The 12,078-nt window shown below is 38.7% G+C and overlaps 1 protein-coding gene across 1 annotated transcript in view; it reads left to right on the forward strand.

Moving 5' to 3' along the window:
- Nucleotides 1–12,078, forward strand: part of TRIM23 (tripartite motif containing 23) — a 38,939-nt gene that overhangs the window by 12,558 nt on the left and 14,303 nt on the right. Inside the window, exons 4-6 of the mRNA XM_082837377.1 lie at nucleotides 6,895–7,173; nucleotides 7,739–7,921; nucleotides 10,530–10,745. Coding sequence (XP_082693503.1) covers nucleotides 6,895–7,173; nucleotides 7,739–7,921; nucleotides 10,530–10,745 — 678 coding nt within the window. The remainder of the gene's footprint in view (nucleotides 1–6,894; nucleotides 7,174–7,738; nucleotides 7,922–10,529; nucleotides 10,746–12,078) is intronic.

Raw genomic sequence — 12,078 nt, forward strand, 5'->3', positions numbered from 1 at the left:
CTCACTTACCTATAGAAATGAGTAGCAAATGACCTTTGTACTTAATTACCAGTATATTTTTATGTATAAAGTCTGGTCAGTTAAAAAAAAGATTATGGGCTTTTATATTTTAAAATTTGGCATGTTATTTATTTATTTTTTTTGGTTGAACAACAGAAATTTATTTATCTTGTCACAGTTCTGGAGGCTGGTAAGTCCAAGATCAAGGTGTTGGCATTCTGAGACCTCTTCTTTTGGCTTGTAGGCCACGGCTACCTCACTGTGTGCTCACCTGGCCTTTCCTTAGGACATGTGCACAGGGAGAGAGGGAGGGAGATCGGTCTCTTCCTCTTCTTATGATGCCACCTACTAGATTAAGACCACATCCTTATGACCTTATTTAACCCTAATTACCTCCTAAAGACCATATCTCCAAATGCAGTAACACTGGGGGCTGGGGCTTCAATATATGAATTTTGGAAGAACACAGTTCAGTCCGTAGACCTGGGAAAGTCTATTCTAGGAAGGAAATAAAGATGAATGGGAAGGAGGTAAAGGAGACAGTAGAAGAAGAGAGACATCCTGTGATGCTTACTCAGATGTTTTAGAAGTCTGACACTGAGGTGAGGGTAAAAGATTGAAATAGGATCCTAAAAGTACACAAGGAGCTACTTTTATTAATACTAAAATTACCTATTGGGAGGCAGGTCCTGTGCTCAGTGCTGTAAATGCAGAAAACAGTAAGACAATGTTCTTGCCTTCATGCAGCTTATACCTAGTTGATGACACAAACAAGTAGATGATTTCATTATCATGAAAAGTTCCAAGAGACTATCTCAGTAATGGTAGGCTTGGTTATAGACACTATCTCGTCTACTGAAAATAAATAAAGTGGAATGAATTCACTAAAAATTATTTTAAAAGCATTAAAGACCTGATAAGTTAGGAACAAAAAATCGGGCCAAATCTGAAGGGAAAATGGAAATTCACTGAGATACAGGAGCAAAGAATGTGCTTTTGCCCTGAGGGAATTAGCCTATTCAGGAAAATGTCTGGGTTTTTTAATGGCCTTCAGTGGTGAGGAGGCATAAGTCAAATACCAAACCCACACCTAGATGAGACATCCAGCAGAAGACATTCACAATAAGCCAGGACACCAGTTGAAACAGACATGCTATTGCATAGAATCAAATTCAGAGTTTGAATCTTTGGATTGTCCAAGTAATACCCATTTTTGCACTCATATTAAGGTGGCCCACTATTGATAATACCATAAAATCATGAAAAAATAAATATGAATCCCTTTCTAGAGTAAACTACCTTCATCCTAGGTCTCAGTTACCTCTCTAAATAATTTTTTTTGTCTTTCCTTGTATTTTCTTTTTTTTCTTTTAATTGGGGTATAATTGTTTTACAATGTTGTGTTTCTACTGTACAGCGAAGTGGAGTTCCTTGTGCTATACAGCAGGTTCTTATTAGTTAACTACTTTATACATATTAGTGTATATATGTCAATGCCAATCTCCCAGTTCATCACACCCCCCACCCCCTGCTTTCCCCCCTTGGTGTCCGTACGTTTGTTCTCTACATCTTTATCTCAATTTCTGCCCTGCAAACCCGTTCATCTGTACCATTTTTCTAGATTCCACATATATGCGTTAGTATACAATATTTGTTTTTCTCTTTCTGACTTATTTCACTCTGTATGACAGTCTCTCCATCCACGTCTCTACAAATGACCCAATTTCATTCCTTTTTATGGCTGAATAATCTTGCATTGTATATATGTACCACGTCTTCTTTAACCATTCTTCTGTCAATGGGCATTTAGGTTGCTTCCATGACCTGGCTATTGTAAATAGTGTTGCAATGAACATTGGGGTGCATGTGTGTTTTTAAAATTATTAGTAAATAGGAATTGCTGTTTTTTTAAAATTTATTATTTATTTATTTGGCTGTGTTGGGTCTTCGCTGCTGAGAGCGGGCCTTCTCTAGTTGCAGCGAGTGGGCTTCTCATTGCGGTGGCCTCTCGTTGTGGAGCATGGGCTCCAGGCGCGTGGGCTTCAGTACTTGTGGTTCACAGACTTTAGAGCACAGGCTCAGCAGCTGTAGCACATGGGCTTAGTTGTTACACGGCATGTGGGATCCTCCCAGACCAGGGCTTGAACCTGTGTCCGCTGCTCTGGCAGGCAGATTCTCAACCACCATGCCACCAGGGAAGCCCGCGTGTGTGTTTTTGAATTATGGTTTTCTCTGGGTATATGCCCAGGCTTGGGATTGCTGGGTCATATGGTAATTCTATTTTTAGTGTTTTTAAGGAAACTCCATACTGTACTCCATAGTGGCTGTATCGATTTACATTCCCACCAGCAGTGCAAGAGGGTTCCCTTTTCTCCACACCCTCTGCAGCATTTGTTGTTTCTAGATTTTCTGATGCCCATTCTAACCAGTGTGAGGTGATACCTCATTGTAGTTTTGATTTGCATTTCTCTAATGATTAGTGATGTTGAGCAGCTTTTCATGTGCCTCTTGGCCATCTGTATGTCTTCTTTGGAGAAATGACTGTTTAGGCCTTCTGCTCATTTTTTGATTGGGTTGTTTGTTTTTTTGATATTGAGCTGCGTGAGCTGTTTATATATTTTGGAAATTGATCCTTTGTCCATTGATTTGTTTGCAAATATTTCCCCCCATTCTGAGGGTTGTCTTTTTGTCTTGTTTATAGTTTCTTTTGCTGTGCAAAAGCTTTTAAGTTTAAGTCTGCTGATCTTTTTTGACCCACCTCCTAGAGTAATGGAAATAAAACCAAAAATAAGCATGGTGTATCACATGATTGCTTTGTGAATATTGAAGAATCCTTGCATCCCTGGGATAAATCTAACTTGGTCATGGAGTATGATCATTTTAATGTATTGTTGGAGTCAGTTTGCTAGTATTTTGTTGAGGATTTTTGCATCTGTATTCATCAGTGATATTGGTCTGTAATTTTCTTTTTTTGTAGTATCTTTGTCTGGTTTTGGTATCTGGGTGGTGGTGGCCTCATAGAATGAGTTTGGGAGTGTTCCTTCCCCAGCAATTTTTTTGGGAGAGTTTGAGAAGGATGGGTGTTAGCTCTTCTCTAAATGTTTGATAGAATTCACCTGTGAATCCATCTGGACCTGGACTTTTGTTTGTTGGAAGATTTTTAATCACAGTTTCAATTTCATTACTTGTGATTGGTCTGTTCATATTTTCTATTTCTTCCTGGTTCAGTCTTGTAAGGTTATACCTTTCTAAGAATTTGTCCATTTCTTCCAGGTTGTCCATTTTATTGGCATAGAGTTGCTTGTAGTAGTCTCTTATGATGCTTTGTGTTTCTGTGGTGTCCGTTGTAACTTCTCCTTTTTCATTTCTAATTTTATTGATTTGAGTCCTCTCCCTCTTTTTCTTGATGAGTCCAGGTAAAGGTTTATCAATTATGTTTATTTCTCAAAGAACCAGTTTTTAGTTTTATTGATCTTTGCTATTGTTTTCTTTGTTTCTATTTCATTTATTTCTGCTCGGATGTTTATGATTCTTTCCTTCTGCTGACTTTGGGTTTTTTTTGTTCTTCTTTATCTAATTGCTTTAGGTGTAAGTTTAGGTTGTTTATTTGAGATGTTTCTTGTTTCTTGAGGTAGGATTGTATTGCGATAAACTTCCCTCTTAGAACTCTTTTGCTGCATTCCATAGGTTTTGGGTCATCGTGTTTTCTTTGTCATTTGTTTCTAGGTATTTATTTTTTAACATCCTTATTGGAGTATAATTGCTTTACAGTGGTGTCTCTAGGTATTTTTTGATTTCCTCTTTGAGTTCTTCAGTGATCTCTTGGTTATTTTGTAGCATATTGTTTACCCTCCACTTGTTTGTGTTTTTCACATTTTTTTCCTGTAATTGATTTCTAATCTCATAGCACTGTGGTCAGAAAAGATGCTTGATACGATTTCAAGTTTCTTATATTTACCAGGGCTTGATTTGTGACCCAAGATGTGATCTATCCTGGAGAATGTTCCATGTGCACTTGAGAGGAAAGTGTAATCTCCTGCTTTCAGATGGAATGTCCTATAAATATCAATTAAATCTATCTGGTTTATTGTGTCATTTAAAGCATGTGTTTCGTTATTAATTTTCTGTCTGGAATTTCTGTCCATTAGTGTAAGTGAGGTGTTAAAGTCCCCCACTATTATTGTGTTACTGTTGATTTCCCCTTTTATAGCTGTTAGCATTTGCCTTATGTATTGAGGTGCTCCTATGTTGGGTGCGTGTATGTTTATAATTGTTATATCTTCCTTTTAGACTGATCCCTTGATCATTATGTAGTGTCCTTCCTTGTCTCTTGTAACATCCTTTATGTTAAAGTCTATTTTATCTGATATGAGTATTGCTACTCCAGCTTTCTTTTTATTTCCATTTGCATGGACTATTTTTTCCATCCCCTCACTTTCTGTCTGTATGTGTCCCTAGGTCTGAAGTGGGTCTCTTGTAGACAGCATCTATATGGGTCTTGTTTTTGTATCCATTCAGCAAGCCTGTGTCTTTTGGTTAGAGCATTTAATCCATTCACTTTTAAGGTAATTATCGATATGTATGTTCCTATGACCATTTTCTTAATTGTTTTGGGTTTGTTTTTTTAGGTCCTTTTCTTCTCTTGTGTTTCCCGCTTAGAGAAGTTCCTTTGGCATTTGTTGTAGAGCTGGTTTGGTGGTGCTGAATTCTCTTAGCTTTTGCTTGTCTGTAAAGCTTTTGATTTCTCCATCGAATCTGAATGAGATCCTTGCTGGCTAGAGTAATCTTGGTTGCAGCTTCCTTCCTTTCATCACTTTAAGTATATTGTACCACTCCCTTCTGGTTTGCTGCGTTTCTGCTGATAAATCAGTGGTTAACCTTACGGGGAGTTCCCTTATATGTTATTTTTTGTTTTTCCCCTGTTGCTTTTAATAATTTTTCTTTGTCTTTAATTTTTGTCAATTTGATTACTATGTGTCTGGTTGTGTTTTTCCTTTGGATTATCCTGCCTGGGACTCCTTGTGCTTCCTGGACTTGGGTGGCTATTTCCTTTCCCATGTTAGGGAAGTTTTCAACTATAATCTCTTCAAATATTTTCTCAGGTCCTTTCTCTCTCTGTTCTCCTTATGGAACCCCTATAATGTGAATGTTGGTGCATTTAATGTTGTTCCAGCGGTCTCTTAGGCTGTCTTCATTTCTTTCCATTCTTTTTTCTTTATTCTGTTCTGCAGCAGTGATTTCCACCATTTTCTCTTCCAGGTCACTTAACTGGTCTTCTGCCTCAGTTATTCTGCTGTTGATTCCTTCTAGTGTATTTTTCATTTCAGTTATTGTATTGTTCATCTCTGTTTGTTTGTTCTTTAATTCTTCTAGGTCTTTGTTAAACATTTCTTGCATCATCTCGATCTTTGCCTCCATTTTTTTTTTCTGAGGTCCTGGATCTTCTTCACTATCATTATTCTGAATTCTTTTTCTGGAAGGTTGCCTATCTCCCCTTCATTTAGTTGTTTTTCTGGGGTTTTATCTTGTTCCTTCATCTGCTACATAGCCCTCTGCCTTTTCATCTTGTCTATCTTTCTGTGAATGTGGTTTTTGTTCCACAGGCTGCGGGATTGTAGTTCTTCTTGCTTCTGCTATCTGCCCTCTGGTGGATGAGGTTATCTAAGAGGCTTGTGCAAGCTTCCTGATGGGAGGGACTGGTGGTGGGTAGAGCTTGGTGTTGCTCTGGTGGGCAGAGCTCAGTAAAACTTTAATCTGCTTGTCTGCTGCTGGGTGGGTCTGTGTTCCCTCCCTGTTGGTTGTTTGGCCTGAGGTGACCCAGCACTGGAGCCTGCAGGCTCTTTGGTGGGGCTAATGGCGGATTCTGGGAGGGCTTGTGCCAGTGAGTACTTCCCAGAACTTCTGCTGCCAGTGTCCTTGTCCTGAAGGTGAGCCTTAGCTGCCCCCGACTCTGCAGGAGACCCTCCAACACTAGCAGGTAGGTCTGGTTCAGTCTCCTGTGGGGTCACTGCTCCTTCCCCCTGGGTCCTGGTGCACAGACTACTTTGTGTGTGCCCTCCAAGAGTGGAGCCTCTGTTTCCCCCAGTCCTGTCTAAGTCTTGCAGTCAAATCCTGCTGTCCTTCCAAGTCCAGTTCTCTGGGGATTACTTTTCCTATTTCCAGCCCCCCAGGCTGGGAAGCCTGACGTGGGGCTGAGAACCTTCACTCCACTGGGTGGACTTCTGTGGTGTAAGTGTTCTCCAGTTTGTGATTTTCTCACCTAGCGGTTATGGGAGTTGATTTTATTGTGATTGCGCCCTCCTACTGTCTCACTGCAGTTTCTCCTTTGTCTTTGGATGTGGGGTATGTTCTCTGGTGAGTTCCAGTGTCTTCCTGTCGATGATTGTTCAGCAGTTAGTTGTGATTCCGGTGCTCTCACAGGAGGGAGTGAGCGCATGTCCTTCTACTCCACCATCTTGAACCAATCTCTCAAAATTTGGCATGTTATGATGACTGGGGTTGAGTTTTTAAAAATTTTTTGAATTGAAGTATAGTTAATTTACAGTGCTATGTTAGTTTCAAGTGTACAGCAACATGATTCGGTTGCTGTACACCTGAACCATGATACATATATTCATATACATGATACATATATTGTTTTTCAGATTCTTTTCCTTTATAGGTATTACAAGATATTGAGTATAGTTCCCTGTGCTGTACAGTAGGTCCTTGTTGTTTACCTGTTTTATATATAGTAGTGTGTATTTGTTAATCCCAAACTCCTAATTTATTTCTCCTCCCCCTCCCTTGCTATCTATCCCCTTTGGTAACCATAAGTTTGTTTTCTATGTCTGTGAGTCATTTTCTGTTTGGTAAAGGGGTTCAGTTTTAATACGTTACTTTTTTGTTCATCAGAGCATCATTCGTTGTGATGAAGATGAAGCTCACGTTGCATCTGTATATTGCACTGTATGTGCAACTCACTTGTGCTCAGAGTGTTCCCAAGTTACCCATTCAACAAAGACATTAGCAAAGCACAGGAGAGTGCCTCTAGCTGATAAACCTCATGAGAAAACCATGTGCTCTCAGCATCAGGTGCATGCCATTGAGTTTGTTTGCTTGGAAGATGGCTGTCAAACTAGCCCACTCATGTGCTGTGTCTGCAAAGAATATGGAAAACACCAAGGTCACAAGGTATGAATATAGTTAAACTGGATGACTCTACCTAGTTCATCAGCCCAAGCACTGACTTGTTTTTTTATGCTAAGAGTAGAGATCAAAGAAGAGCTAAATGATGAATGAGTTGAGCTTGGTAGCATGAAAAGAAATGAGAGATTTATTTTCTGAATATTATAACAAAAATTTCAGAGTCCTCATGATTCTTTCTTCATTGAAAAATGGCTTTCCAGCATGAAACAAAAGTTCTTTTCTTTGTGTGCCTGTTTTTGTAATGCACTGGATTATTTTGATAATAATTATGTCTGTTGATGAACTAATGCTTGTGGTAAAATTTTAGAGAGGGTTTCTTGGATTCTTGTTTAGCAATAAATTGACTTCCTAATTTTAAATTTTTTCTTTGGAAGGTAAATAGTTTTGGGGCGAGGGCAAATTAGTATTTTTTATGCTGTGTTTTTTGTAAATGTGTTATAAAAGCCTCTTGCGGCTGATGGTTTTTTATTAATAGGAGCCATTTAAGTAGCATTTTATATCATTAGTCAATACTGTGAGTTCTTTTCTATAATTATGTTGCATCTTATAGCATTCAGTATTGGAACCAGAAGCTAACCAGATCCGAGCATCAATTTTAGATATGGCTCATTGCATACGAACCTTCACTGAGGAAATCTCAGATTATTCCAGAAAATTAGTTGGAATCGTTCAGCACATTGAAGGAGGAGAACAAATAGTGGAAGATGGAATTGGAATGGCCCACACAGAACATGTATGGGTTTTTTTCTTCCTCACCCTTTTCCTTGTCACTTTTTCACCTTGTAGGATTTGTTGAGCAATTATATTGTGCCAGTACTGCACTGGTCACTGGAAATAAGTTTTTTAAAAAGTCTTTGTCTTTATGGAAATTTATAATCCATCATGGAAGAGAGCCAGTTTCAAGTGTGGTAACTGTTACTTTGTGGGGGAAGTACAGGATGCCCTGGCAGTGTGCATAAAAACAGCAATAATTTGGGTAACTCGTAGAAGGCTTTCTAGAAGATGTGATGTCTAAACTGAGATTTGAAGGAATTTAGTCAGGGAGAAGAGTGGGGTGGGGAGTGAGTTGTTCCAGAGAGGGAAGCATATGTTAAAATACATGGAAGTGAGAATTGGACATATTGTAGAAACTTAACTAAGTTCACTATGGTTGAAGCTTTGAGTATTGGGGTGGGGTGTGGCAAGAAAAGATGTTGGAGAGTTAAGGGCCAAATCCTGCAGCATCTTGTTAGACATGTTAAAGAGTTTGGACTTTATCTTACAGGCAGTGATGAGCTGTTGAAGAATTGGCATAGGAATAACATAATCAGGGTTGCATTAAGAAAGGTTGCTCTTTAATATAAAAAATGAATTGGAGGAGCAACAAGATTGGAAGCAAGGAGACCTATTGTGAGGTTGCTGAAATTATCTACTTGAGAAATGTTTATGGCCCATAATACTGGAGTAGTGAGAGGAGTACATGGATTTGAGATTTTAAAGAAGTAGAATAGTGATTTACTGATAATATTATTGATTCATTGATAACATTGATTGGATAGGTACTTTGCAGGGTCAGGCATAATGCCTAGATTTCTACCTTGCCCAACCTGGTGGATGGTGATATTGTGCTCTAATGGAGAAGGAGGAAGAATTTGGGAGGGGATAATGGGACCAAGGTAATAAGTTTAATTTGGATGTTGAATTTGTTATTTCTGTGAGATAAAAGGAGAATACCCTTCGGTAAAATGAAGAGTCAGTGGGTGTTAGGAAGTGTGTCTAACTTTTAAGAAGTTTGGCTGTGGAGAGAAGGAAGGAACTTAGGTGGTAGTGGTAATTGCATTTTAAAATTGAATTATAGAGGAGAAAGGGATATTTTCAGATGGGAATATAAAGTACAGGGACAGACACAATGTAGTGTTTTTCTTTTGTAAAGAAACAAAGTTAAGCTAAGTCATTGGGGAATAATGCTAGAACTGCTCTCTGTCAAATATAGTAGCCATTAGCCTCAGGTGGCTATTTAAGTTTAAATTATTTAACAGTTCAAGAAAATACAGAATTTACTTCCTCAGTCTCACTAGCTACATTTCAAGTACATTTTACATGCATGTAGCTGGTGGCTACCATATTAGTCAGCACAGATATAGAATATGTCTATCATCACATAAAATTCTATTGGACATTTTTGTGCTACAGTGGAAATATTTTATTTATTCCCTCAGCAAATATTTATTGAACACATCCAAAGTGCCAGACACTGTTGAAGTCAAAAATACCTGCTTTTGCAAAGTTTACATTCTAATGTGGAGAGAGAGACAGTACATAAGTAAAATACAGAAGTATGTTATTAGATACTTTGGAGAAAAATAAGGGAAAGGGGGAATGCACTTTTATATGGGGTGTTTGAGGACAGGCTCCCTGAGAAGGGGCATTAAGCAGAGACCTAAAGGAGATGAGAAAGGGAACCATGCTAATATTTGGGGGAAGAGCATTCTAGGCAGAGAGAAGAGCAAGTACAGAGGCCCTGAAGTTGGAGTGTGCCTCGTGTGCTTAAGAAACTTTGAGGAGGTTGAGTTAGATAAATTAGAATGATTGATGGGGAGCATAGCAGGAGTTGAGGTCAGAAAGGTCCTTAAAGGCACTTGCTTTACTTTCTTCCAGGAATGCCCTTGAAGATATTCACATGGTTCCCTCTCTTACCTCTTTCAGGTCTTAGCTCAGATGTCTCTTTCCCAGGGAGTCTGTCGTTGAACATCCCCTATAAAGGACTTTGGCATTTACTCTGAGTGGGAAGCCACTGGAGAGTTTTGAGCAAAAGAATAATTATCATTCTGACTTAACATTTAAAAAGGATCAGTCTGGCTTCTGGGTGGAGAATACATTATAGGCAGCAGAGGTAAATCTATTGAGTCCAATTAGGAGGCTATTATAATAATCAGGTGAGAGATGATAATGGCTTCAATCAGGTTGGCAGAGGTGAAGGTGGTGAGGCATGATCAGATTCTAGATATATTTTGAAGTCAGCAGAATTTGTTGAGAAACTAGTAGTGAGATATGAAAGAGAAGTGTTAAGGGTGACTCCAATTTTTTTAACTTGAATAACCTGGAAGATGGAGTTGCCATTTATTGAGATGGAGGAAACTAGGTTCAGGGTTGGGAGAGACTGGAGATTAGGTATTCCTTGTTGCTTGAAATGTCATTTAAACAGTTGGATATCCAAAGGCTGTGGTTAAGGGGAAAAATTTAGTGTGGAGATAAACATTTTGGGATTTTAAGGATATAGATTGTATTTAAATTTTCATTATTTCACATATAAAACCTTCGTTAAGGTTACAGTTGTTTAAAACTTATTTTTATTGCCTTAGGTACCAGGTACTGCGGAGAATGCCCGGTCATGTGTCCGAGCTTATTTTTCTGATCTACATGAAACTCTGTGTCGTCAAGAAGAAATGGCTCTAAGTGTTGTTGATGCTCATGTTCGAGAAAAACTGATTTGGCTCAGACAGCAGCAAGAAGATATGACTATTTTGTTATCCCAGGTTTCAACAGCCTGTCTCCATTGTGAAAAGACTTTGCAACAGGTATGTGGTTTAAACATGATTAGGACATAGTTTAAGAAGGAGAATTTGTAAGCTTAAGTATATCATTACCAGAGGTACACACTAGTTTATTTTATTAATTTAATAAATATTTTTATATTATTACTCTGTGTTACTGTGGGCATTAACATTGTGCTTAGGACATGGTCTCTAACCTCAAATTGCTCCACTCAACCACATCAATGTCCTCTCTTTCATGTGTCTTCCCCACCATAAAACCATAGGTTCTAGAACCTCTCTAACTTCCTGTCATTCTTCAGTCATCCCAAGCCCTTTAACCCTTCTTTGCCAAGCATATACTATTCTTTCTGCTTGATGGGCTTATGTCTCCCTTTTCTGATATTGGAAATCCTTCTTCAAATGTTTGCTGTTCTTTGAAGCTACTTACCCTTCCTTGCTCTTTTTGTTTTTGTTTTTGGTGGTGGAGGTGGGGTGCCTCTCTAGCATGTACTCCCTATCTCTGCTGTAATTTATTGGTTCTTAACTTTGATGTCACAGAAAACCCGTGTTTTTTCATGGTTGACGTATCATAAGCAATTTGTTACCCAGTTTGCAGATAATGTGCTTTTAAAATAGATTTAAGGTTATTCTAACAAAAATGCCAGTCTTACTCATTACTGTTTTGGATCTGCCTTCATGAATGTGCAATTTAAGGCTAATTATTGCCCTAGGAATTCCTGATAAGCTTCAGTCACTCTCATCTTTTGCTATATTGCTAATGATTGTGTTGATATCAAATCATCATAGAGCTAAACTTTTTACTGTTGTAGAGCTTTTTCTCTTAAATATCTGATTAGACTTAAATGAATGTGGCCAGGCTGTAACCATATCAGTCTTGAGTCCTTTAGTCCTTATCACATTGAATTGTAATAATTGATGTTTATGCCATTTATTAAGTTGTCTTTGAGCTCCAGTCCTGTTCTGTCCTCTGCTTTGTGATGCTGATACTGGAACTCTGCAAACCACATACCAGCTCTGCCAGCTGCCTCCATGTGATTTTAGGCTCTGCCAATAGGGGACAGTAGAAGGAAGCTGAAAGGTGGAGGTGGTTTCCTGTGCGTTCCCATTTGCTTGGGGTTCCTGTGAATGACACTGCTCATACTACGAGACCACTTTCCTTAGAGATCTGAATTTCAGCTCCATGAGATCCCTCCTATAAGTTTTTAAGTTTTAATAATTCTAGCATCTCTCCTTTATTCTCCCAGCTCTGAGGGTGGTAGCTGTTTCCGACAGTTGTTTGCTCCATGATACCTCAGAGTTCTTTTTACCCTTTCAGTTGCCTACTTAATAACTACACCTAGTTAACAGTTCTTCA

This window comes from Leucopleurus acutus, assembly GCF_964270905.1.
Source record: "Leucopleurus acutus genome assembly, chromosome: 3".
Lineage (NCBI taxonomy): Eukaryota > Metazoa > Chordata > Mammalia > Artiodactyla > Delphinidae > Leucopleurus > Leucopleurus acutus.